Source organism: Cynocephalus volans, chromosome 5 (assembly GCF_027409185.1).
Source record: "Cynocephalus volans isolate mCynVol1 chromosome 5, mCynVol1.pri, whole genome shotgun sequence".
NCBI lineage: Eukaryota > Metazoa > Chordata > Mammalia > Dermoptera > Cynocephalidae > Cynocephalus > Cynocephalus volans.
In genome coordinates, this window is record NC_084464.1 from 62,444,189 (window position 1) to 62,468,710 (window position 24,522).

Sequence of the window (24,522 nt, forward strand, 5' to 3'; positions counted from 1 at the left end):
AAGCATGGCAAAGGCCTATCTAAGAGGTGTACAGAAAAATACCCCTGAGACTCAAACAGGGAATCACGCATGAGTCCTCACTGGCAAGGCAGCACAATGCTAAGGTTCTGCTTCTCAGAGAAACTGCCTTGGACTTGGCTTGACTGCAGCCTGGACAGAGAGACACGCAGACCACCCGTGCAAATGAAACCTAAAAAGGAATATCACTCTTGAAATTCCTTTGTATCATACAGATACAATTGTTAAATAAAAACGATGTGGCTAAGAGTTTGGTCCTAGGCCTCTGGGTCAGAGAAATTTGGGAATAATATAAAACCACAAACCCCTGGACAGACTTAAGAATTTCTTGCCCTGCCTGCCTGCCAAGTCAGAGATTTCAAGGTCATACTCACGTATGTGGGGAGAGAAGTTTCAGGCTTTCAGGGCTGATTGCCCAGATTAGGCCATCTTCTTCAAGTCTTTTTTTTTTTTAATTTAATTTTATTTTGTCAATATACAATGTGGTTGATTATAATAGCCAATTACCGAAACCTCCCTCCCTCCTCCCTAAGTCTAAATAAAGGTTTTGTTTAGTTAATAGTATCATACCAATGCCAATGTCCTGGCTTTGATATTTTTCCATGATTATAGTTATGGTCATGTTGTCATTGGAGGAAGCTAGGTGAAGGGCACACGGGAACTCTCTGTTACATTTGTACAACTTCTTGTGGGTCTGAAATTATTTCAAAATTTGAAGTTTAAAGTAGCAAGAAAGAAAAATCCTAATTAATCACGGTAATACAGTGACACACAGGTCTGAGTATATTTCTTTTTTTTTTTTTTTTTTATTTTGTCTTTTTCGTGACCGGTACTCAGCCAGTGAGTGCACCGGCCATTCCTATATAGGATCCGAACCCGCGGCGGGAGCGTCACTGTGCTCCCAGTGCTGCACTCTCCCGAGTGCGCCACGGGGTAGGCCCCTGAGAATATTTATTTAAGGGGCAACCCAACCCTGAACCATTCATATAACGGGATCTAAAAGCCACCACCCATGAAACAGTTCCTCGGAATAAAGAACTCTCTCTCCCCCAAACACCAGAACAATGTAGGGCAAAGGCAGATTTTTCTACTATACCTCTTTCCATCTCACTTCTTATACACATATGCACATACATGTACACACATGTACACATATAGTTATTGCTGTGTCCTTCCTTTATCCCTTTGGAATAAAGATATATTTCTAAAACATATTTCTCAAACTAATCTGTGTATCCTCCACACAGGAAACACTCAATAAACACTAACTTACCACTTACTCAATGACTGAAATGATCTTCATTGGCCATATTGGTCATGAGAGGCTCACAACATTTAGGTTTTTCCACATATGTCCAGTTATTATCTATGTCTTTAGGAATGACACATTCCAGACAAAAGAATACAAAAGACACAGCATAGAAAGCAAGTGGCACAGCGGAAAAAACTGGACTGGGTTTTGAAAAATTTCACACTGATACATGAGTCCAAAAGGCTCTAAATGCTGCCATAGACTAAAGTTGTTATTTTTCAGTCATCAAAATGATTTTGGAATCTTGGAATTATTCCTCTCTCCTCTTTCTTCCACTCATTCTTTGGTTATTGAATTATACCCACATCCATTCATTCACTATATTCAATAAATTTTTATTGAGCAAGCACTGGGTTTCAGACATTGGGCTAAGGCCTAAAAGCTAATAAGCTAATGAAAAGAGAACTACAGAATGCTGAGGTCATCAAAGACGAATATGTCAGGAATATACCTGAAACAGAAGAATTTGTGTTACCAGCTTGACCTAAAACCTCATTCTCAAAACATATGCACTGTATTTTTTTCAATTTTGTAAACTGAATATAAGAGGAATAAGATAAATCAATAGACATGGAAGACATCTGAGGGGAGTGAACAGTTGGTTGCAGACTCAATTTTTCTATTGCTGAGTGGGTATCATTCTACAGGTCAGCCTGCAAGGGCTCCAATGTCCCAGTAGCTTTTCCAGCGCACCTCTGGCTCTCTGCACCTATAGTCTGCTCAACTCTTCTTGCTGTTGACCAGTGGCCAGGACACCTATCCAGGATACAATGCACTTACCAGTGAGGCAAAGACATTCCAGCTTCACACACAAAGATGAGCTGGGCAACCCCGAAGGTTTGCTTTCCTCCAAGCATGTCAATGTAGTCAAGATTATGCTACCCCAAAAGTACACAAAGCATGATTCCTTCTTGCTGGCACAGCTGTGCCACAAGTCCTGTAGCAGTCAACAAGTTAAGTGCAGCTCCAGCTGTGCTAGGTCTAGAGTTTGGTGTCCTACAATTGATGCAGTTCTGCCTCCTTTCCTCTGTGGCATATTAGCCACCCCCATTAGGCACCTAGAATGGTGTGTAAGTGCTGGGCTTGGAATAAACATAATTAAAAGTCTAAGGAGAGTTGAAGAGATAACCACGGCTTTTATTAGGAGTTAGCTGAAGGTAATTAAAAACAGATGATCAGCGAGAAAGAAACTCACCCTCTGAGTTCCTCTGGAACTTGGCATAATTGTCATGACACAGTAGATGCTCTGAGGAATTAACTGGAAGAGTGAGGCCCTTTGCCCCTTTCATGGATGATCCATGGGACATGGGATAGAATAATTGGAAAATGGGAAACTAATTGGCCTTCCACTGCTCTGACGCCATTCCTCACTCACAGATCTATGGTTAAACTATACCCCCCAAAATTAATTTAATGTTTAGATAGAAATTTACCAAGAGAAAAGTAATGTTAAGTTGTATTAAATAATGAGATTAAAAAATTAAGGTCATCAAAATGTACTTCACCTTCCAGGAATCTGACATGATGTCATACACTTTATTACTCAGTTTTGAACACTCTTAAAGGGCAACAGTATGGCCACACTAACATAGTAAGATAGTGGAGGATTAATAAGTAATTGTTAGTGTAATCAAGAGAGACAAAAATCAGCACCCACAACGGATAGCTCAGGAAGACATTTTAGTTTGCATTAATCTAAATGACCAGAAAATGATCAATAGCTTTGCTTTGGCCCAAATGATTACATTTATCCTAAAGCACTTTTTTAACACAAACCATAAATTATTTTCTTAATACTAATGTGCAGCATGTAAACATTTTATACCATACCACTGACGGTGCCACTCCAACAAACTTTTGGAGTGAACTTTCTGCCCACTCAGCTCTGACCTTCCTGGTGGAGCTGAAAATCTTACCTCTATAACATTGGTGGGACTTCGGATATAGATTCCAGACGGTGTCAACATTTCAGGACTGGAGAGTCCTTCAGCACCAGAAACACGAATGATCACATTGTTTTTTATTATATTTCCCTGTTCTGACCAGTCTAATTTAAAAAAAGATAAATCAAACCCAGGAAACTCACAAACATAATTAAAATTTAACACAACTCAACACTCTTGATTCTAATACACATGAGTTCACATAATGCATTTCATACATATATATATTTTTAAAACATTTAGTATGCTCCATAAATTTAAGACAGCTAATATCTTGCCATCAGGCCTATCTATAAAATGTATAACAACTTTAAATGGACTATAATAGATTTAAAATCAATTTACATATTTACCATTTTTTCTTCCAGGAATAGCCTTCCAAGCAGTATATCTTGTCTCCATGCATGTCCCTGGGAACAAAAGACCATGTTATTTCAGCACATTTTATGCACTCTGGGAAAGAAGGGATGCCACAACACTATTTTTTCTTTGGGTGCAGATTGTTTTGATTTTGTTTTTGTGCTTTTACCTATGAACCAGACAAGGAAATACAGCTTATATGGACTTTTTAGTTTAGAGTGTCATGGATCGGAAGTTTATTTTAAATAAAAAGAGCAGGGAAATAGAGTTTCCGTTTTACTTCTTAGGAAGAGTCTAAGTGACTGTCTCCACAGTCAAAGGCCACACATCCTGTGTCAGCTTTAGCCCCATCCCTAGCTGTTCGAATTGGCCACCAGCCATCTGCATGCTCTCCTCTTCCCCTGGAAGATCTAGAATGTCCTGGAGGAACAGGCTGGACAGTACCTGGTACTCTCACACCCAAACCACTCAGGTTGGAACAGAGAAGAATAGAAGAGCATGCATGGGCCATGCTATGCAGAGAGAGAGTAGTCACTTAAGCGGTATCAGTAAGGTGGCAGCCCCACAGACCTCTTTCTTGCTAGGTCTTTGGTATCTGGGCTTCCAGTGTCATTTCATGGGTCTGGATTTACGAACTTATTACGCATGAGATTGAGTTCTTTATCTATGATGCACTAATAACACATATTTTAATTCTCTCACTTACAATATAATAGATATCAAGAGCCAATAATTCATAATATACAAGCACCAAAGGCTAAATTCTTCCTGCAGGTTTTCTTCCTTGCCTAGTTAATGTCTATTCCATATAATTGTTTTCTGCTAAAATAATATTCTTAGGATACCTTCCTGAATTTCTTTTTGAGGTTTGACCTTTTCCTTTTCACAGACAAAAGTAAAAATAAAGTCAATCTTACATCTGTTAGTTTGACTTCCCCGTGGCTATCCTTTTCTAGTCAAAAGATTTTTCTACACCTGATCACCTCAATTACCTTAGCTCTTTGCCTTTTAGAGCTAGAATTAGTTTTAAAGCAAGTTTATGTGATTCATATTTCCTTATTAAACAGTTTCTCTCTCAGGATTAGAACCTTTCTAGTTTTAATCACAACAGATTGTTTTTAAATGAAACATTCATTTTCCCACTGATATCACATAATTAATTTAAATATAAAGCACTATTTAACGAATACAGTTATATTCTTACTTTCAGTGAAAAATCTCTGATTTTCTTTTTTTATTCTAATACAATCAGAGACCCTTTGTTCATGAATTCATTCATTTCTTTCAACAATTTGACCACAATGCACTAGTCAGTGTGCTAAGTGCTAAGGAGACAATGTCCTCATAAAATCTGGTGGTAAAAACACAATAACCAGATGATCAGAAGTGTGGCATATAATTTTAAATCAAGGAGTGCTCATTGGTTCTAAAACAACTATAACAGAGGAACTAGACTTATAACAGAGGAGAAGAGGATCTTGCAGAGGACAATGAATGCCATGAAAAGAGGGAAAGAGCTTGTGCAAAGGCCCTGGGGCAGGAGAAAGTGTGGTCTTCTAAAACAACTAAAATAAAATAGGTCAGTGTCAACAGGCACAAATGGAGAGAGAAAGAGCAAGACAAGTTCGCAGGGGTTAACAGAGGCAAAATCACTGAAGGGGTATTTTAAGCCAAATAAAGTTTTGGACTGTATTCTAAGAGCAATAAGAAATTCAAAGGGTTTAAGGAGAAGTTTGATATGATACAATGAGATTTTTGAAGATAATTTTGGGTTTTGCCAGGAAACTGAACTTTATGAGACAAAAGCTGAACAAGTGACCACTTAGACAATTCTGAAACATGGACCTCCTCAACAAGCCAGAGAAACAGTTAAAAACAGAATTAAAGATTTTTAAATCCTTGGCCAACAACCAAATTTGACAATCTGTGAGACTGCACGAAGACATATTTATATGACTTAGAATTATTGTGAAAACTGCTGGCAGTAAACTTTAAAACTTCCCATTATATATTCATTAACCTGAACTGAGCCTTTAAAAGATCAGTTTCCTAATAGTAAAGTTTAGTAAGCAAATAAGTGATGACTAAATCGAAATTAAGCATTTTAAACTATGGCTGATTTCTTTTTCTTTTTTCTTTTTTCTTTCTTTTTTTTTTTCTTTTTAAACAGGATTTTTTATTTGTCACTATTAAAAGTCTGAATTTTAAACAGATTCTTGGACTAGTCGTTCATATCCATCAGCTCATTCAACTTTGGCACCTGTTTCATCCCCAGTAGCTTTTCCAGAACTACTACCTTCACCATGAAGCTCCATGAGTTTTCCCAATTCAAACTTGAGCTTCTTCAGCATTTTCACTTTTCTAACAAAGACATCATGAAGAGAATAAATAGACAGGGAAGCCTTTTCTATGTCTTTTCCAACGCTGTCTGGAATCAATTAATTGTCCACTTCTTTCAAGTCATTGGTCTTCACCTCTTGGGTCATGATTTCCATCGTCTTCTTCCGGATTTGGTGGACCTGTTGGTGCTGAGCATAAGTCTTCTGTATCTGACTGCTGCACTTTTTAGTAAAACCAACACAGAACAGACGAAGCAAATAACCATCGGTAGTCTTGACATCAACATGAGCTTCAATCATGGTCTGCCATTTTTTGACCATGGAACACATTTTATCACGAGTAAGATCCATGCCACGGAAGTTAGTCAGGCAGTTTTTACCCTGAAATCCTCAGTAATTAGCTTGAATTTTCTAAATGCAACTCCATCATTCTGCAGATCAGCAAGGCTCACTTCAAACACACAACCTTAGAGGCCATCAGATGCAATTTTGGTTCCTTGAGTTGTGGTGACTGGTGTTTTTCCAATATTTCTTATATTGAATGTAGCAGGCACTTTCACATCATACCAATCTTTCTTAGAAAATGGATCAACCACTTTCCTCTTGCCTCCCTTTTTCCTGCCTTTTGTAAGGTGCTTGTTCTTGCCAACCACCATGGTGCTGCTCAGAGAGCCAAAAGGCTATATACCTTATTTCTAATGATCAGAAAGTCAAAGTTTTTAAAAACTGGAAATTCAAAATTTTGGTAGAACTCCTTGTGAAAAACTATGTGTTCTACTCAAGAATGTAGTAATTAAACAAGCTTGTTTCACTTACCCACCAGCAGTGCATGGCCTAAAATATCATAGAATACATTATTCTCCACCTTTAGGCCCAAGGTCTTGTACATGCTGAGGCCTCTACTGAAGGAGCTCCACACTATGCAGCCCTGTACATAGGAATCTGAATAGGAAAGAGTAAAGTAAAAATTAGAATGGACCTCAAAGGTCTCTCGGATTCTGTTGACCATATCTGTTATGGTTTGAATATCCTCCCAAGCTTATGTTGGAACTTAGACCCCAGTATAGTGGTGGAAGGTGGGGCATTTAAGAGGTGATTGGATCATGAGGACTGTGTCCTTATGAATGGATTGATCCACTCATGAAGTAATGGGTTGATAGTTTAATGGGTGGTCAGGTGGTTCTAATGGCTTTATAAGGAGAGCTAGTGAGAAGGTTAGCTCTCTTGCTCTTGCTATTCTTGACATGTGATGCACTGCACTGCTGTAGAGAGTCAGCACCAGGAAGAAGGCCCTCACTGGATGTAAACTTCCCAGCCCTTGAAACTATAAGAAATAAATTTTGTTTCCTTATAAATTACCTAGTTTCAGGTATTCTGTTATAAGCAACAGAAATAGACTAATACGATATCCAAAGCAAGCTATACTGTACTTGAAAACATTCTCCCACACAATAATGAAACTCGGGAGACAAGGAGTTAGAAGTAGTGATTGAATCAAGAAAATCAGTGACTCAGGCTCATGGTCCTCAAAGATAAACAGGGTGAAATCCAAGCATCAAGTGTTATAAAATAAAAGCATCTGAGAAAAAGAAAGTCTGGCCAAGCCACAACAGAACACATGGCTGTCAAGATTTCCAACTGGCCACCCACTTCAGTATCAACTGTCACCACAATATGGTAGATGAAAAGTTAAGGACAGTGTGAATAGTATTATTCTTAACTAATACTTGAAACCTCGATCAACCTTGATCTTTGAAAATTGCATCTGGTATGAGGAGATGTGGTCATTCTTTCTTGAGCTATGAATTAATATTTATAACTTGCCAGGGAATAATAATTTTGCCCAAGAGAGCCAGAGATCCTTATTCCAAATTGTAAACAAGGAGAAAGCTTGATGTGAGGATCTAACTCACATTTAAATGGGGTAAGTTTATAAAGCTAAAGGGGAAGTATTCTCCACTATACAAAAATTAATTGACATTAGGAAAATCATTGCACTGGTTCCACAGGTATAGTCTAAGACTCCCAAATCAGGTTATGTGGCCTGGATCAATCAATGAATAAATATCTACTGACTATCAGTTATATGTTTTAGGAACTGTGCATTGTGCTGGAGATATAAAGATGAACAAAACTAAGTGTGCATCCTTAGTCTGATGAAAGAAACTGACATAAAAATAATAAAAATGTATTATTTGAGTAAATAAATTACAAATCCTAAAAAAGGAGTTTTGTATTATTTCCAGGTAGTGAAAGAGGTATTATATAAATGTCAAATGTTTGGAATATTGGAAAAATTACTTTGGTTTATGGATTAATCTGACGTTTAATATAGAGACTATCCAGAAAATTCTCATCTATAATGTCACCATAGATCCTGGGTCTTCACATTCCCCTAAATCTCACCTCCCCGAGTACCAGGTACTCTCACATTATTCACCAAAAATTTGCCTCAACAAATTAACACACTTATATTCCCCCTGTAGGAAACACTGCCTGCTACAGACTTTTCCTAACTCTGAATCTGCACCACAATATCGCCCCATCAGAATATGCCTGCCCATCTGCACACCCAGTAAGCATTAACGGGTTTATATAGCTCTTGTGGGTGGAGTTCAAGGATTGGCAAACCTTTGAAAGTATTGTGCAAAGATTCCAGTGCCTTCTAACTCAGTGGCTGGGGATAATTGGCCATACAGGGGATAAGGAGCTTCAAGTTGTAAAACAGTAAAAGATTCTTTGGCAAGCATGCCATAAGTTTTTATTTTCTGGGTTAATGTGTTACTTCCCTCCCAGGAAACACATTTGCATTTTAACAGGGACTTACATGGGATAATGTACGAAAGTAGTAGTTTTTGAACTTCTTTTTTAAGTGCTTCCCTTTTTCAAATAAAACCTAATATATAAAAACTAAGAGTACAGCTATTCTATACAGAGGTAGTGGGATGTAGAGGTAACAGGAGGTAGATTAAGTAAATTTTGAGTGAGGGAGGGTTTTGATTATGTTCAATTGATAACTCATATGTGACTGCTACCCTCTGTTTTACTGGAGCTGGCTGCCACATCAAATATTCTGCAGCATTATAAGCAGCAGGAGACTAAGAATCAGAGAGAGTGGCACAAAGATACTATTCAACCCAACCCAACATACTAGGGAAGGGGACATGTTAGGCACCATCTCCCTTAATGAGTGTTGTAAATACATACATACATATATATGTATATACACATGTACATACACACATAAGAAGACACCTAGAAAATTAGAATAGACATCCTTGGCATGCACATGATTTGAAATGAAGAATAATATTGCAGTTGGCTAGCCAGGATCCTGCCCTCAATGACCTCAAGGTTTACTCTGCCATTGCCTGTTCAAATCCCAGCCTCTCTCAAGGCCCACCTGCACCACAGATTATGTCCTGATGTCTTTTGTCAGGCATCAACCTCTGAAACCCCCTGAGCACCATATTCATGAACAAAGGCAAAGCTCAAATGTGCAGGTGTTGGAGGTGCTGAGGGGTGGAAATGGAGCAGCCATCCTCATTACTTAGCCCCTGCACCTCAATTCTGTGACTCTCTGCATATCAGCTTTTGGCATTGGGTTTTTGCCCTGGCTACTCCAATGTCTCTCCAACTCATATTCTTTTTGTTGTTGTTGTTTAATGGTTTTGAGCTGTTTTTCACCTAGTTGTTCTCACCTGGATTAGATGTTTTCTGCTCCCCTCCTATATCTTCAGTTCTGGCCATAATTTACTCATCTGTCTGCTCTATGTTCCCAGGAAAAGCACCTGGGGCTCAACCCATTCTCCTCCATGTTCCCAGGAAGAAGATTCCTCTGAGTTAGGACAACCCCACATAAAAGTGCTTTCTGTTGTTCCTGGACTCCCATAGTGTTGATTATTTATACTATTCGATGTCAATTTGTGTATGGTAGGAAAGCTAGTAAATGAGAGAAGCAGGATTCAAAACACAGATTGTGCAGTTCACCCCATGTGTGCTGTACTTATAATGATGTTTCTCAAAGTGGACTCCTTGGACTACCTGTTCCAGAATCATAAAGTTTACATGTTTAAAAATCAGATCCTTAGGCCCACCTTAGACCAGAATTTGTTGGGGTAAGGTCTATAACTCTGAATTTTAATAAGCACCTCAAGTGATTTCTTTAGGCAAACTAAAGTTTGAGAACCAGTGACTTAGAATATAAACAATTATCCATCTCTGAATCTCTCAAAACCCACATATCACCTGTCATGACCACCTGCATATAATGCCTTAACTGTGGGAGTAGAAAGAAAAATGAGAAGTCATATACCTGGACCTCCTTACCTTTCATTGCTCCCACCAGAGTGAGCGAGCTCAGATGCTTATGGAAGGCTTGCCCCAAGTCTCGGAACTGCACTCCTTTCAACTGGACCTGGCTGGGTTCCTCTGGGAAGGATTGAACTATAACTTTGGCCCCCAGATCCCTGGATCCCAGCACCTTCTCACTCTTGGAATACAAACAGTGTTGCAGATTACCTGAAACACAGAATGAAGTCCAGAGGACCTAAAGCATGTAGAACATGCCTCTAAACAAATCTCTCAGTTTGACAGGCACTGTTGGCATCTAGGAGAAACCATTATTGTTTAATTTAACTAAAAGATCTGATAACTAGGACATGATGTTGCCTTTATTATTTCCAGAAACCCCCAAATCAATCACCTTAACTACTGTCACAAAGAGGCACACTATAACCCACAAATCCAACCTAAATAGATGCTTATTTCAATCCAAAAGATCCCTGGGGAATGTGCAATAAAATGACCTTCTTGTGGCTGAAAATTGTAGGGGACAGATGTGAGCACTAAATGTAATCACAGCACTTTTTAGTCTTAAGCTGTCCAATGGGGTTTCCCATTTACTGTGCTGTTTTAATAGTTTGGGGACATGGCAATAATGCCACTATAGAAATGGCAAAGAGCTCCAGAGAAGTAAGTGAGCAGCCCCTGCACCAACACCTCCTTCCCCAGCTGTGCCCCTAGGGAAGACAGCAAACTGTGTGTGCCTATCACACACACCTACTATTGCTGCAAAGTGTCGTGACCTCAGGCTCCAGGACACCTCCTTCTGTTGACACATGCATTTGGTGGAATGAACCGACCTCAGAAGGATAAGAAATCATTTCCTGAATTTTTATCTTGTTTTATTTTATTGATTATGCATATTCATGGGGTACAAAGCTGACTTTCACCACCTGTGCCCAGGCCATGATGGTCAGATCTAGAGTATCAGGATGCCCATTACCACAAATTGCGATTACTCCCCATGTCCCCCACCCAATTAATCCCTGACCTCCCTCCCTCTTCCCCCTCTGCCCCACAATCCTATATGTATGCTTTCTCTTTCTGCAAGTCCAAGATTCTTTATTACACATGCTAATGAACCGAAGTGGCAATAATACCAAACAATGTATCATTTGACAGTAAATTTTAGTCAGTCACTTGCTAACACCCAGAGAATGGATTTATAAGAAGTGAATGAAGAGATATTTTATATTTGTAGGCTTTATCATGATTTTAACTATTCGTACCAGTGATTCAGAACATTTTTGAAAGGCCAGGCCTCCTTATTGGATTTAGGCACTTTGTTCCCACACTTTACCTCCACACAAAGAAGTGGTGAGTTACTTATTTTAGGAATATTGTCATGTTTAATATTTGTGATGAAATCAAGGATATTTTCCATTAGGAGCTAACAGATTTGTAATGGCTCAAGCCTAGAAGCATGGTCTCACTAATAGCATGCTCAAACGCCATGTTTTGCAAAAGGTGATCTGAGAAGTACCATGAGAGTCTGCATAGAAAGCAGATCCCAATTCAGCAGAATTGTTAAAGTTGGCAGTCAGTGGATTCTAACCCACTGTTATCCAAACATTTTTTCCAGAATGACACATTTGTGAGTAGATGAATTAGATAGAAGGGGATGAGGTCATGGTCCCTCTCCACTGCTAACAACCTTCCCACACCCAATCACATCACCACATTATACCTACATGCACCTATATGTAGACACAACTCAAATCTTTAGCTCTAGCCATGGCATTTCTTCCCGGCTCCAGACATTACCAGACATCCCTATTCAGTTGCTAGCCTGGCATTTCAGTTTTGACAAGTACAAAATTAAACTCCTGATTGCCACCCTCCCACCCCAAAACCTGCTCTTCTTCCCATCTCAGTAAATAGCCTCATCATCCATCCAGAGCTCATGCCTGGAAGTCATCCTTGACACCCATGACTATCCTGGGCCAAAGTTGACAAATGATGTCTTCACAACATGTGAAAGCCTCATAATCTACAGCCTGGGAAACCAAAACATAACCTACTAAACTAACCATCCCTGAAATAGATGTTTAATAGGCACATCAGTGTGATTCAGTGCCTGCTATTCTACTAGAAGATAAATTGACTTTTTCCACCTCTTACCTAAAGTATATGGTAGTTCACTCAGAAAACAAACCCCAAAAGGGTGGGGTAGAGAGACTACAAGTCTAGTCAATAAGAATGTGCGGCCTGAGCCCATGACTCTGACATTATGGTTTTTCCGAGAATCTTAGAAGGAGCCTTCATTATAATCTCTAACCCAGAAATGTAATTCAATTTTCCAGATTTAATTCTTCAACAGAATTTTTTTCCCAGAGAAATAATTAATTTATTATTTCTTTTGTCCTTTGTCTATCTCTTTCACAAGGTTGTTGGATGGTGGGGGGAGGATAAGAGATAAAATGACAATTTATTGAGAGCATTCTGAAAACTATAGAATATTATAGACCTGCAAAGGTTAAGGGTTTATCCTGTTTTGAAAGAGGGCAACTCCAGCAATGCCACAAATCCTGTGACAGTGAGAACATTCTTTTTCACTCATTGGACTTTCCAACAAAATACTTCTCTACCTTCTGAAGCACTGGCCTTCTGGCATGAAGCAAGAAGCTTCATCCTCTCATTAGTGAGATTTCCTTGTATGGTAATACTCCTGCTGAGCAGAGCCACCATGACCTTTAAAATATGGTGCTTTCCAGCCACCCAATTCTCTGTGAAGTTGTGAGAATACCTGAGAAAAAAGAAAAAGAAAAAGAGGGGGATACATCTGAGGACACTGCTCCAAATCTTATTAGGAATAGAAAGCCACTAGATTAGTGTCATTCTTTTGGGGGGGGGAGGCAAGTCTATTTCTTTAGAAACTCAAATAACAAAGAGTGAACTATGGGCACAAGTATGTGAAAATTGGGAACTATGCTAATTATTGCTCTGACCACTTGGTATAAGACAGAAATTCTAGAATCCTACAAGAAAAACTTATTTAAGAAGTCAAAATTTTCAAAACGTTTCATGCTGTATAATGTTCTTATCAAAATATCTAGCATTGTTTAATGGAAATAACATCATTGAAAGATAAACAAAGGTCCAGGCGCCCACACAGTTAAGACCTCATCTTTCTCCATGTAAACCTAGCCAGGGTGACCCTCAATACCTCAAAGGTGACCTGAGATGGAGGTCTGTGTTGTGTACAGCTTCCACAATGACAATCTCTTCAATTGGTTTGGCACCTTGGACACCTGTCCCACTGATAATGACAACTTCATCCCCAGGTTGCCAGTCCACAGCATCTTCCAGAGCCAGTACCGTGTCTTGGGTCTGGGCAGCTGCTTGAAGATGGGTGACAACTATTTCTGGTAGTGAACCTAAAGCAGCCCAAGAAAAACTTGTTTAGATATTTTAATAGATAATCAGAATGTGATGTTAGTCAGCCAGAGAATCTTGTGAAAGAATAACCTAGAAAAGCAAGCTTCAGGATCAATAAGCACCAATTTTTGGATATTAGTTTTGTTTTGCATTTTGGATATTATTAGTTTTCTCATTATAACTAGGTGGTAAAAAAAGTAATCAAGGATAGAGAGTAGTAAGGTGTGAAAAACACAGGACTTGTAATTAGACTACACTTACACTTGAATCACAGTCTTGCCATGTTCTAACCATGCTCTTTGGGGTAATCTACTTTCTGGTGGGCTTCAGTTTACTCACTTAAAAACAGAAGCAGTAGGCTGGCCATTTAGGTCAATTGGTTAGAGCATGGTGTTATAACACAAAGGTCAAGGGCTCAGGTCCTCATATTGGCCAGCTGCCAAAAAACCCACAAAACAAACAAACAGAAAAACAAGTAGCAAGGTCTTCTTTCATAGAGTTTTAAGAGGAGCAAATGAGATACTATGTATGAAACATCTTCCTTGGATCTTGATACATAACAGATGCTCAATGTATGTTAGCTTTTTCTCTTCCTTCCCTGCATCACACTGTGTTTGGAGGATGAAATTATACCTTTTTCTTACTCCAAATAAAAGCAAATTGTTATTAGACTCTCTGATGTAGAAGTTCATAACTAATTTTCAATATGAAAACTTCAACTCACTTCACAAATAATGTGAGCAAGGTAGAAAGTCGAAATTACCTTGGAATAGTTTGTCCTAAGTCTTGCTGTACTAAATGATCCCTTCAGCCTCTAAAACTTGGTGTATCCAGGGTAGGATTGTTAAGCAAAGTTGAAGGGGAACTTGTGACTAGATTACCTTAGTTTGTGTTACACTCCGACATATCCATCTGACCACCCCCACACGAGTACACGAATCCTAAACTATCAAAGATTCAAGAAGGTCATCTGGCTCCAGTTTACTTTGGCCTTTTTCAGCAAGGGTCTAGGCAATGATTTTTTCAAGGCATTATCTGAAGCAATACTTCAGAGAACACATGGCTTACTCCCAACTCCTTCCTTTCTCCTCAGTACATTTCCTTCCTCCTCTGCAATAGATCATAATTTACCTTTAGCCCACAGCAAGTTATGTCCTCCCTTGTTGCACTAAAGTAAAGTAATAATACTTGAATCTCTAACTACAGCGGTGGCCAACAATAAATCATTTTCAAATTATTTTAAACTTTCCTCTTTATTTGTCTGTGTGTGTACAGGCACTTATACCAATAATGTTGTTTTAGGCTTACAGAGGTCTCTGGGTTAATGATGTAATTTCTGAAGTTTACTTGGGCAATAATTTTATCTTAAAAAAAATTATGGAGTTCAAAATTTCTAATTATAGGGTAGGTGAAAATTAAGACATAAATCATCTCAAAAGAAAATAATTTTAATTTTATTCCTTGTTTGTATATGTTAACCTTTGGGAACAATAACATGAAACAAAGTTTATTTACAGGTATATGCATATACATGTGAGTTTCTATGACTTGTTCTTGAATGTCTACATAGAAAAATCTCTACCGAGCATAGAAAAATGTTTATCAAAGACAAAATGCTATCAAATTCTATGATCAATTGTTCACAATACTCAGTCAATATACAACAAACACATACTATGTACCTACCAACACACAAGCTACACAAGGCAGAACCAAGAAGAGAGACAACAATTTCTGAACTAATCAATCTCATAAATAATGGTCAAGTCAGAATGAATAAAATAAAAAAAAAAAGAAGCCAGAATTTTTGAAGTGTATTTTAAACTATTAACATAAACTTACGTCCTTCCAAATGTTGACAGAGCCTCTAGGAAGCAGTAAAATTATCTCATAACTTATTCATTCTTCTTTCAAAAATAATACCTCTATGTGTATGACTAAAACATCATGCCTGGATATTTCATGAGTGCCAGCCTCATATTTCTAGCTACATAGTGGATATTGACCTTCGGATGAGCTACCATCATCTCAAATTCAAGATGTTGAAATAATTATAATAATCACCTGAGGTAGACCCTCTACAAACAGCTTTTATTCTTCTAATCATTCCTCATTACATTCTTTTTTTAAAAAAAAAAAAATGCTATTATTTTCATTACATCCCTTCTTTGTGCATTACTCTGCAATATCTCTTTACAGTACTTAGTAACAAAGCCCCAAATTCCCTTCCTGACTTTCGCAAATTCTCCATAATGTAATCCTACTTTATGGTCTCTGGCTTCTCAATAAACTCTCTGGTTCAGGAAGCTCCATCTCTCTACCTCTTCTCGTTTAACAGGACCGTTCCTACCTCTACCCCTTTGCCAGTTCTGCCCTTCCACCTGGGAGCTCTGTCTGGGTGCCCCTCATCCGTGCTTCTAAAACACAGCTCAGGCCCAGAAGCAGATGGGGGGAAAGCAGATGACAGAGAAGATATTGGGTCTGTCTCAGATATGGGCCCTCTCTCCTGACCACATGGGCCCATGGCTGAACCAGAGGGAAGACCCTGAAGGAACTCTCCGGATGGCTTTTGCACCCAATGCCCCTCTGCCTGGGATTCTCTTGGCAGCTTACTCTGCCACATTCTTTAGAATGACATTCAACTTGATTCTAGGAGAAGCCTGCAAGACTCCCTGAGTAGTTACCCCTGTATTATAACCTGCCGCATCACCATGTCCCTCTCTTTTCTAGCATTTAACATAACTGCAATTTGACTTCTATTACTGTTATTACCTATTTGTCTCCCCCACCAAACAAGACAGCAAAACTCATACCTATTTTTGCTCACTGTCATGGCACTGATGCCTTTCACAATGTCTAGCATATAACAGTTACTCCATAAATACGTCCTGAATGAGGGAAATCATGAATGAGATATGGAGAAATAATCATCCCAAAGTTTGGGTGTCCAGATGACCAGGTGGGACCTTGAGTGGCTTGGACAAGCAGTCACCACACGTCATCATGGGACGCAGCACACTCCCACACCTTGGGGTTTGACTCCCTGGAACAATGAAAGTCTGCACCCTTGCACACATGAGTTCTGTATTCTCATGGTGGGTATCAGCAGCAGGGGCAGGGATGAGGCGGCCCCCACCACCTTCCTGAATGGAGAACAATGACCAAAGAAGCCAAAGTAGAAGGAAAAGAGCATGACAGATGCCTCATGGTGACTATGGCCAACAGACTGGTTAATGAACTTACATAAAATACATATGAAATATATTTTGAGAACACCTGTAACAAGCAGATAAGAATGTTAAAAAGCACTGAGGTTCTGTGAGAGCTGGGGGATGCAGGCAGTAAGATTTTTGCTGTCACTACTGAAATATCCACAGGCTAAGCAGGCTCAGGGAGGCCTGGGGAGACTTTGTTTATATAACCTATAATTAGTACTATATATTTCAGTACTAAATCATTCTCTAATTATTACAGTGCATATGTCTTATCTCCCAGCCTTAACAGCACCATGAACGCAGGGCCACTGCCTTATGTTTTCTTTATATATGCCACAATTCCTAACACAGTCCTGGACTCACAATTATCATTCAACTCATAGTAGCTTACTATTTTAAATATTGCCTTCTGGACAATCACTTGTAAACCCCCAACAGATATATGCCCCAGTGAGTATATAATATCCAATATGTAAAAAGCAGCAAAACAACACGACCGTTTACTGAGAACTTAGAATAAACCCAACTTGAGCTAAGTAGTTTTACTCTGAAGTAAGAGCCATTTTTTGTTGTGGTGGTGGTGGTTATTTTTATTTAGTTAGTTTATTTTTAACAGATTGTACAGATAGAAAACTAAGATGCCTAGAAGGACAAGATTACATAGTCATGAGATATAAGCATCAAGTTCTGAAACTGAGTTTTCTGAATCCAGAACCAGACAACTAGACAAGTAATAATGGAACTCCTAGCCTCTGGAAATAACTGTGTAAATTAGCTGTACCCAATTAGCCTTGATACTAAAAAAATTATATTCATTACTTCATAAGTGTTATTTAAATGCCACACAAGCTGGACCGGCTGAGCTCTCTAATGAAGAAAGCATTACGCACATTTCACATGTGAGTCATTTCTCTCCACAGATCTCTTGAAACCCAGGTTGGGCAGCTCCCTTCCTTTCTGTACCACAAATCAAATAACATATAAAAATACAGTTTAAAAAGCTCCTTAATTTATGAATATGCTGAAATGAAAAAGGACTATACTCTTAACTTGTAATTTAATACAATGTTTAACTAATTCAGGCTTTCAACATTGACCTGTTAACCAACAAACTATTCATTTACTCCCACTAATGACTTCTACTCATAATTGTACTTCCTACAAATTATTGCTCAAGCATTTCAGTGCCATTCATCCATAATTACACAGTCTCAGAGAACCACTCTTACCAAATGGGCATGGAGAGAAAGAAAATAATCTTTGTGGGTTAACACACTTTAAAATCACTAATTGTCCTCTGCTTGTTTATTCTGTAGTACTTAAATCTTTATTCCAAGTGAATAACCGCCAAGACCTTTCGAAATCATTTATGGGGGCGGGGGGTAGGAGGGAGAGAGAAAATCATTTCATTAAAATAATGTTTACATCAGAATAGAAATATAAAGGAACTCATTAGAAAACTAGAAATATTGTTCTCAAATATACTCAAATTATTTCTCCCTTATTTTTGGATACAGCTTCACCATTTTCCATAGCAAAACAATGATCACTGTTTTTTCTTAAGTACGGATGAACATTTGTCAAGCACTAGAGAGACAAACATAAAGAGAACAGAGTCCCTGTCCTCTAGGGACCATGACCAGCACAGGAAGTAGACAAATAAAAATCACAAATGCATTGTGCTAAGTGTTGAGAGAGGGGCAGCCAGGGTCTACTGGTGCACCAACATGGAGTACCTCACTCACAGCAAGGGAGTGGTTGTTTTCCAGAATGCTCCCCAGAAGTGATAACTGAGCCAGATCCTTCAAGACCAAAGTGGACCAGATGAGAAAATGGGCCGAGCATTCTAGGCAAAGGCAACAGTTTGTACAATGGTGTGGGACAACATGGTACCTTCAAATAACTGCTACCTACGTGGCATGGCCAGAGTGCAGGTGCACAGAAGGGATGGGGACCTGATGAAAGTCCCTTCACTCTGAAGAGGCGAGCTGGACCCCTTCAGGAAGGGCCTTGTAGGCCCTCCCAAACAACTTAGAATTTATCCCAAAAGCGTTTTGAAGACCACCAAAGGAATATTTGGGATGATAACTAGGAAATCATACTGTCATGAAACTGGTAGTATTTTTTTTTTCTGACTTTTTCGTGACCGGCACTCAGCCAGTGAGTGCACCAGCCAGTACTATGTAGGATCCGAACCCGCGGCGGGAGCGTCGCCGCGCTCCCAGCGCCACACTCTCCCGAGTGCGCCACGGGCTCAGCCCAAAACTGGTAGTATTTTAAACCCATAGGTACTCATGTCAAACTGAGGAGAGAGAATCCTTGGTGAGAAAATGTATTTAAAGCATATGGAGGAGAATGAGGAAAGGTTGAGTCAGGTCCTAAGATGAGCAAGAGCCAGCCAGAGGGGGAAAGGGAGCCCAATGTGTTCTAATAACTACATGGAGATCAGACGTCCAGAGCAGGATGAATGAGGAGACATAGCACACTGGGTAAAATAATTCTGGAACTTGTTGGTCTATTTTAAAAGCTTTCAATTTTATTCAGAATAGTAATATGATCAAATTTATGTCTCTAAAGGTCACCCTGGATGTTGTGTGAGGAAAAGACATCAGGAAAGTGAGTGAAAGTATGAAGTCTATGTCAGAGTTCTACATTGCAGTAACACAGAAGGTTAATGCAGTAGTTCAGTCAAGTTTTGAAGGTCTGAGTCAGAGTTAGGAAGTGGATCTGGAGAGAGGAATACAAATTTGAGGTATCTTTTGCAGAATCAAGAGGACTGGGTGATGAGATCTACAGATGAGGGAGAAGATGTCAGTTATGCCTCAAGGTCCATAGCTGAAGCAAGTTGGTAGATAAGCAAGCTGGACATTTGGGAAAGAAACAAAGAATCCATTCAATAAATATTTATTGAGTACCTACTATGTGCTGTGTGTCATGTACTGTTCTAGGTATGGGAATACAGTAGTGAGCAAAACGGTCAAAAATCCCTGCCCTAGGTTATGTTCTAGTGGTATTCAGTTGTAGACATGGTAAGCTTTAGATGACCATTTTGGACAGGTTGCCATTTTAGATATTAAAGAGAATATCCAAATGAAAAGTTGAGTCTGGAGCTCAGAAAAGAGGCCTGAGGCTAGATATATAAAGAATATATTCACAGGAATGGCTGGGATAACTTGAGAGGAAGTATGAAATTATGAATGACAAATACTTGAGAACAAGCCCATGGGAACATCATAATTTGAATATTGGGTAGATGAGGAGAAACCTAAGAGCAGAATAAGAAGGAAGAAAACCAAAAGATAAAGATACACACTGGTATGGTCTGAATGCATCCCCCAAAATTCATATGCTGAAATTTAATCGCCAATGTGATAGTATTAAGAGGTGGGGCCTTTAGAGAGTGATTAAGTCACAAGTGTGGAGTGCTCATGAATGGAATCCACACCCTTAGGAAAGAGGTGTGAGAGAGCTTTTCATCCCTCCATCCTTCTGCCTTTCTGCCCTTACAGCATGTGAGGATGCAGCAAGAAGGTCTTCACAAGACACTGAATACCAGCACCTTGATCTTGGACTTCCCAGCTTCCAGAACTATGAGAAATTAATTTTGGTGGTCAATAAATTACCCAGTCTCAAGTATTTTGCTATAGCAGCACAAACAGACTAAGGAACACACTTACCCATAAATATACAAAATGATGCAGTGGAGGAGTCTTATTCCTCCGTGCAGCTATTTGGGGACTCATTCCTCGCCATCCCCACACTCTTTTTTGCTACTATTAAGGTCTGGATGCTCTCCCCAGTGTCTGGAGCCGTGTTCCCCACTGTTCATTTTACCCCTCTACCTGAAGAAGGTAGGGTGCATAGTAGCAGGGTAAGAGCTCTGAGGGAAGACGGATGAAGAGAAAACTCTGCCCTTCTGGCTGTTTCCCATTTCCCCTTTCCTCTTGCCAAGACCTGGGCCAGATTCTCTGCTCTTATGCCATCTCTAACAACAGGAGGAGCTGATAAGTAACCAGAGGAATCAGGGAAAGTCCTCCTGCTGCTGAGTTTTACATCTTGCATCTGTACTCGTTCTCTCTGCTCCCAGAACACCCATGGTGCCAGAATCCTGCTTCTGGGCCACAGAAGCCACCCTCAGGGCAGATGGACTGAGAGTTTCCTGTTGCTAGTACTCCATAAGAAAAGAATTGAGGTAGTAGGGCCCCATAGAGAGATGTGCCCCTGGCATCCCAGGTTGGAAATGGACCTACTTCCCCACACAATCTGTCTTGTACTCAGTGTCCGGCTGCTATACTCTCATAGCATTAGACGGCAGGGAAATGTGATGAAATAAACTATTGAGGACTTACCTGAGTACTTAACCATGAGTTTTATCAGCATTTCTTTTAAAAAAAAAAAATGTGTTCCAAGTTCCAAAACACCAACTAACAAGGGAATTTTTTGAACCCAAACCATTTATGAATTGGAGGCAATCCAATTTACTATACTTCAGAAAAGAAGACTGTGACATTAGCGTTAATATAATGTTATCTGGCAGACCACAGAGATGGAGTGACGGTGTTTTCAACATACCATTTCCCCCTACCCTCAGGAAGCACTCGCTGTGATATCTCCCTTGGATGAAGACAAAACCTGGTGGGGGATCCTGCATAAGCTCAGCTGCGATCCTGCACTGAGAGCCTTCTGCATCATTCCTGGTTCATCTCCAGAGGTCCTAATGATTAGGGAACATGTGCCTGCAGAAGGACGAGCAGGTAAAAGTGAGCCTCTGAACGTGCAGAGAAACCAGCTGCATCCACAGCCCATCAGCAAACATTTCCACACTGTGATGAAAGGAAATTGGGCACAAAGTCTGTTCTAAGACTGAGAAGGAGTCGCCATTCTTTTGCCACAAAGGTTTAGGACCAAGGCTAACCAAGGTTATGTGGATGGTGCAGTGAACCTTATTTTGATTGCAGGCCTATTCTGGAAGTATCAGAGAACAGCTATCTTTTGTTTCTACCCAATTGAAACAAAGTCGGAGCTTTACTACTGCTACTTTGATTCAAAAAAAAGTTACTGAGAAGAATCAAAGGATAAAGCTCAAAATACCCAGGAAATAGCGCATTGTGAGGGAAACATCTGGGACCCTGTTCTTAATTCCTGTGAGGATTTCAGGCCACTTCAAAAAACACCAGGCTTAGGCCATACAAGACTTTAGTGGAACAGTCTTCAGTTTGAGGTGCAAAATCCACTTGGTCAGAGCTAAAGGCTTTCACGGGATGTCTTTAATACCCACTTCTGTTTATTACCCCCCAAAATACATAAAAATACGGATGTATTTCTGATTAGATAGATAATCATTTTGCTAATCATTGCTGTGGTGTATGCTTTGGACTGAAGGTGACAGGAGAAAAAGGGCTAATTTTTTTTTTTTTAATTTTATTTTGTCGATATACATTGTAGCTGATTATTGCTCCCCATCACCAAAACCTCCCTCCCTTCTCCCTCCCCCCTACCCCCCAAAAGGGCTAATTTTTAATAACATAATTTCTCTTTAGAAAAGCAACAAATGTAAACTGTTTAAAGTAAAACTACAGAGAAGCAACAAGAAGACAATAAAACCATCCATGATAACACAAAAGATTAATATGTCTTTTCTATCATTCCTTTTTTATGTTTATATGTGGAAAATTTTCATATTTTAAAAATGTGTTATAATTCTGTACATATCATTTATGTAAATTTTCTTTACTTAATGTAGTGGGAACATTTTCCAACTGTATTATATATTACCTGACTTTATGATATCACAGTATCCCATTTAAAATATGTTTTATATACTAATCCCTTATTTCTCCACAGTTTGTTCTAAATATTTTGCTATCATAAACGATGGAGATGTGAACACTCTTGATTATAATTTCTGTACTTTTTTTCAAAAAATATTTTAAATTTATTTTAATTGACACATTGTAATTGTACATATTTATAGGGTACAATCTGATGTTTTAATACATATCTACATTGTGTAGTAATTGGGTCAGCATAGTTAGTGTATCCATCAACTCATGCATTTATCATTTTTTTGTGGTGAGAGCATTCAAAGCCTCTTCTTTAACTTCTTCTAAGTTTCTCTAACAAAACTTAACTGTTAACCATAGTTGGCTGGCTGGTTAACTCAGTTGATTATTAGCGCACCACCTTATAACACCAAGGTCAAGGGTTTGGATCTCTGTACTGGCCAGCCACCAAAATAATAAGAATAGTAACTATGTATTTTTTAAAAAATCATAGTCACACTACTGTGCAATAGAACACTCGAACTTGTTCTTCCTATCTAATTGTAATTTTTTACCCATTGGCCAACCTCTCCTTGTTTTCTCTTTCCCTCTCCCCTAATCTCTGCCTCTATAATACAAACCGTATTATTATTTATTTATTTATTTTAGATTTCACATATGAGTGAGATCATGTGGTATTTGTCTTTCTGTGCCTGACTTATTTTACTTAATATAACGTCCTCTGGGTCCATCCATGTTGCCACAGATGGCAGGATTCCATTCTTTTTATGGCTAAATACTATTCCATTGTGTATATAAACCACATTTTTTCAATCCACTCATCCATTGTTGGACACTTAGGTTGATTCCATATCATGGCTACTGTAAATGGTGCTGCAATAAACATGGAAATGCAGACATCTCTTTGACATATTGTCTTCATTTCCTTTGAGTATATACCTAGAATAGGATTGCTGAATCATATGGTGGTTACACTTTTAATTTTCTGAGGAACATCCATATTGTTTTCCATAACGGCTGTACTGGTTCACACTCCCACCAACAGTGTGTAAGAGTTTCCTATTTTCCATATCCTCTCCAACAAGTGCTTTCTTTTGTCTTTTTGATAATAACCATTCTCACTGGAGTGGGGTGGTATCTCATTGTTGTTTTGATTTGTGTTTCCTTGAGGATTAGTGATCTTGAGCACCTTTTCACATATCTGTTGGCCATTTACATATCTTCTTTTGAGAAATGTCTATTAAGATCCTTTACCATTTCTCAATTGGGCTAGTTCTTTTGCTGTTGAGTTCAAGTTCCTTATATATTCTTGATATTAACCCTTCGTCAGATGTATACTTTGAAAATATTTTCTTTCATTGTGTAGGTTGTGTCTTCACTCTGTTAACAGTTTCCTTTGATATACAAAAGCACATTTACTGATTGGTATATTTTAAGGCATCCTTGCATCCCTAAAATAAATTCCACTTGATCATAGTGAATGATCTTATTAATGTGCTATTGGATTCTACTTGCTAGTATCTTGCTGAAAATTTTCACATCTACATTCATCAGGGAATTGGCTTGTAATTTTCTTTTTCTGTGTGTGTCCTTGTCCAGTTTTAGAATCAGTGTAATCCTAGCCTCATAAAATAAGTTGGGAAGTATTCTTTCCTTTTCAATTTTCTAGAATAATCTGAGGAGAATTGGTATCAGTTCTTTAAATGTTTGGTAGAATTCAGCAGTGAAGCCATCAGGTCCTGGGCTTTTCTTTGAAGGAAAATTTTGGGTTACTGATTCCATTTCCTCACTCATTATTGGTCTGTTCAGATTTTCTATTTCTTCATAATT

At 38.9% G+C, this 24,522-nt stretch overlaps 1 protein-coding gene and 1 pseudogene across 1 annotated transcript in view; both read right to left on the minus strand.

Moving 5' to 3' along the window:
• The window catches only part of PKHD1 (PKHD1 ciliary IPT domain containing fibrocystin/polyductin), a 455,019-nt gene that overhangs the window by 266,917 nt on the left and 163,580 nt on the right, over nt 1-24,522 (minus strand). Inside the window, exons 37-42 of the mRNA XM_063096948.1 lie at nt 13,483-13,693; nt 12,905-13,062; nt 10,302-10,493; nt 6,789-6,914; nt 3,627-3,683; nt 3,247-3,377 (exon numbers count right to left, since the gene is read on the minus strand). Of these exons, the coding sequence (XP_062953018.1) occupies nt 3,247-3,377; nt 3,627-3,683; nt 6,789-6,914; nt 10,302-10,493; nt 12,905-13,062; nt 13,483-13,693 (875 nt within the window). The remainder of the gene's footprint in view (nt 1-3,246; nt 3,378-3,626; nt 3,684-6,788; nt 6,915-10,301; nt 10,494-12,904; nt 13,063-13,482; nt 13,694-24,522) is intronic.
• LOC134378037 (small ribosomal subunit protein eS1-like) lies at nt 5,838-6,628 on the minus strand (annotated as a pseudogene).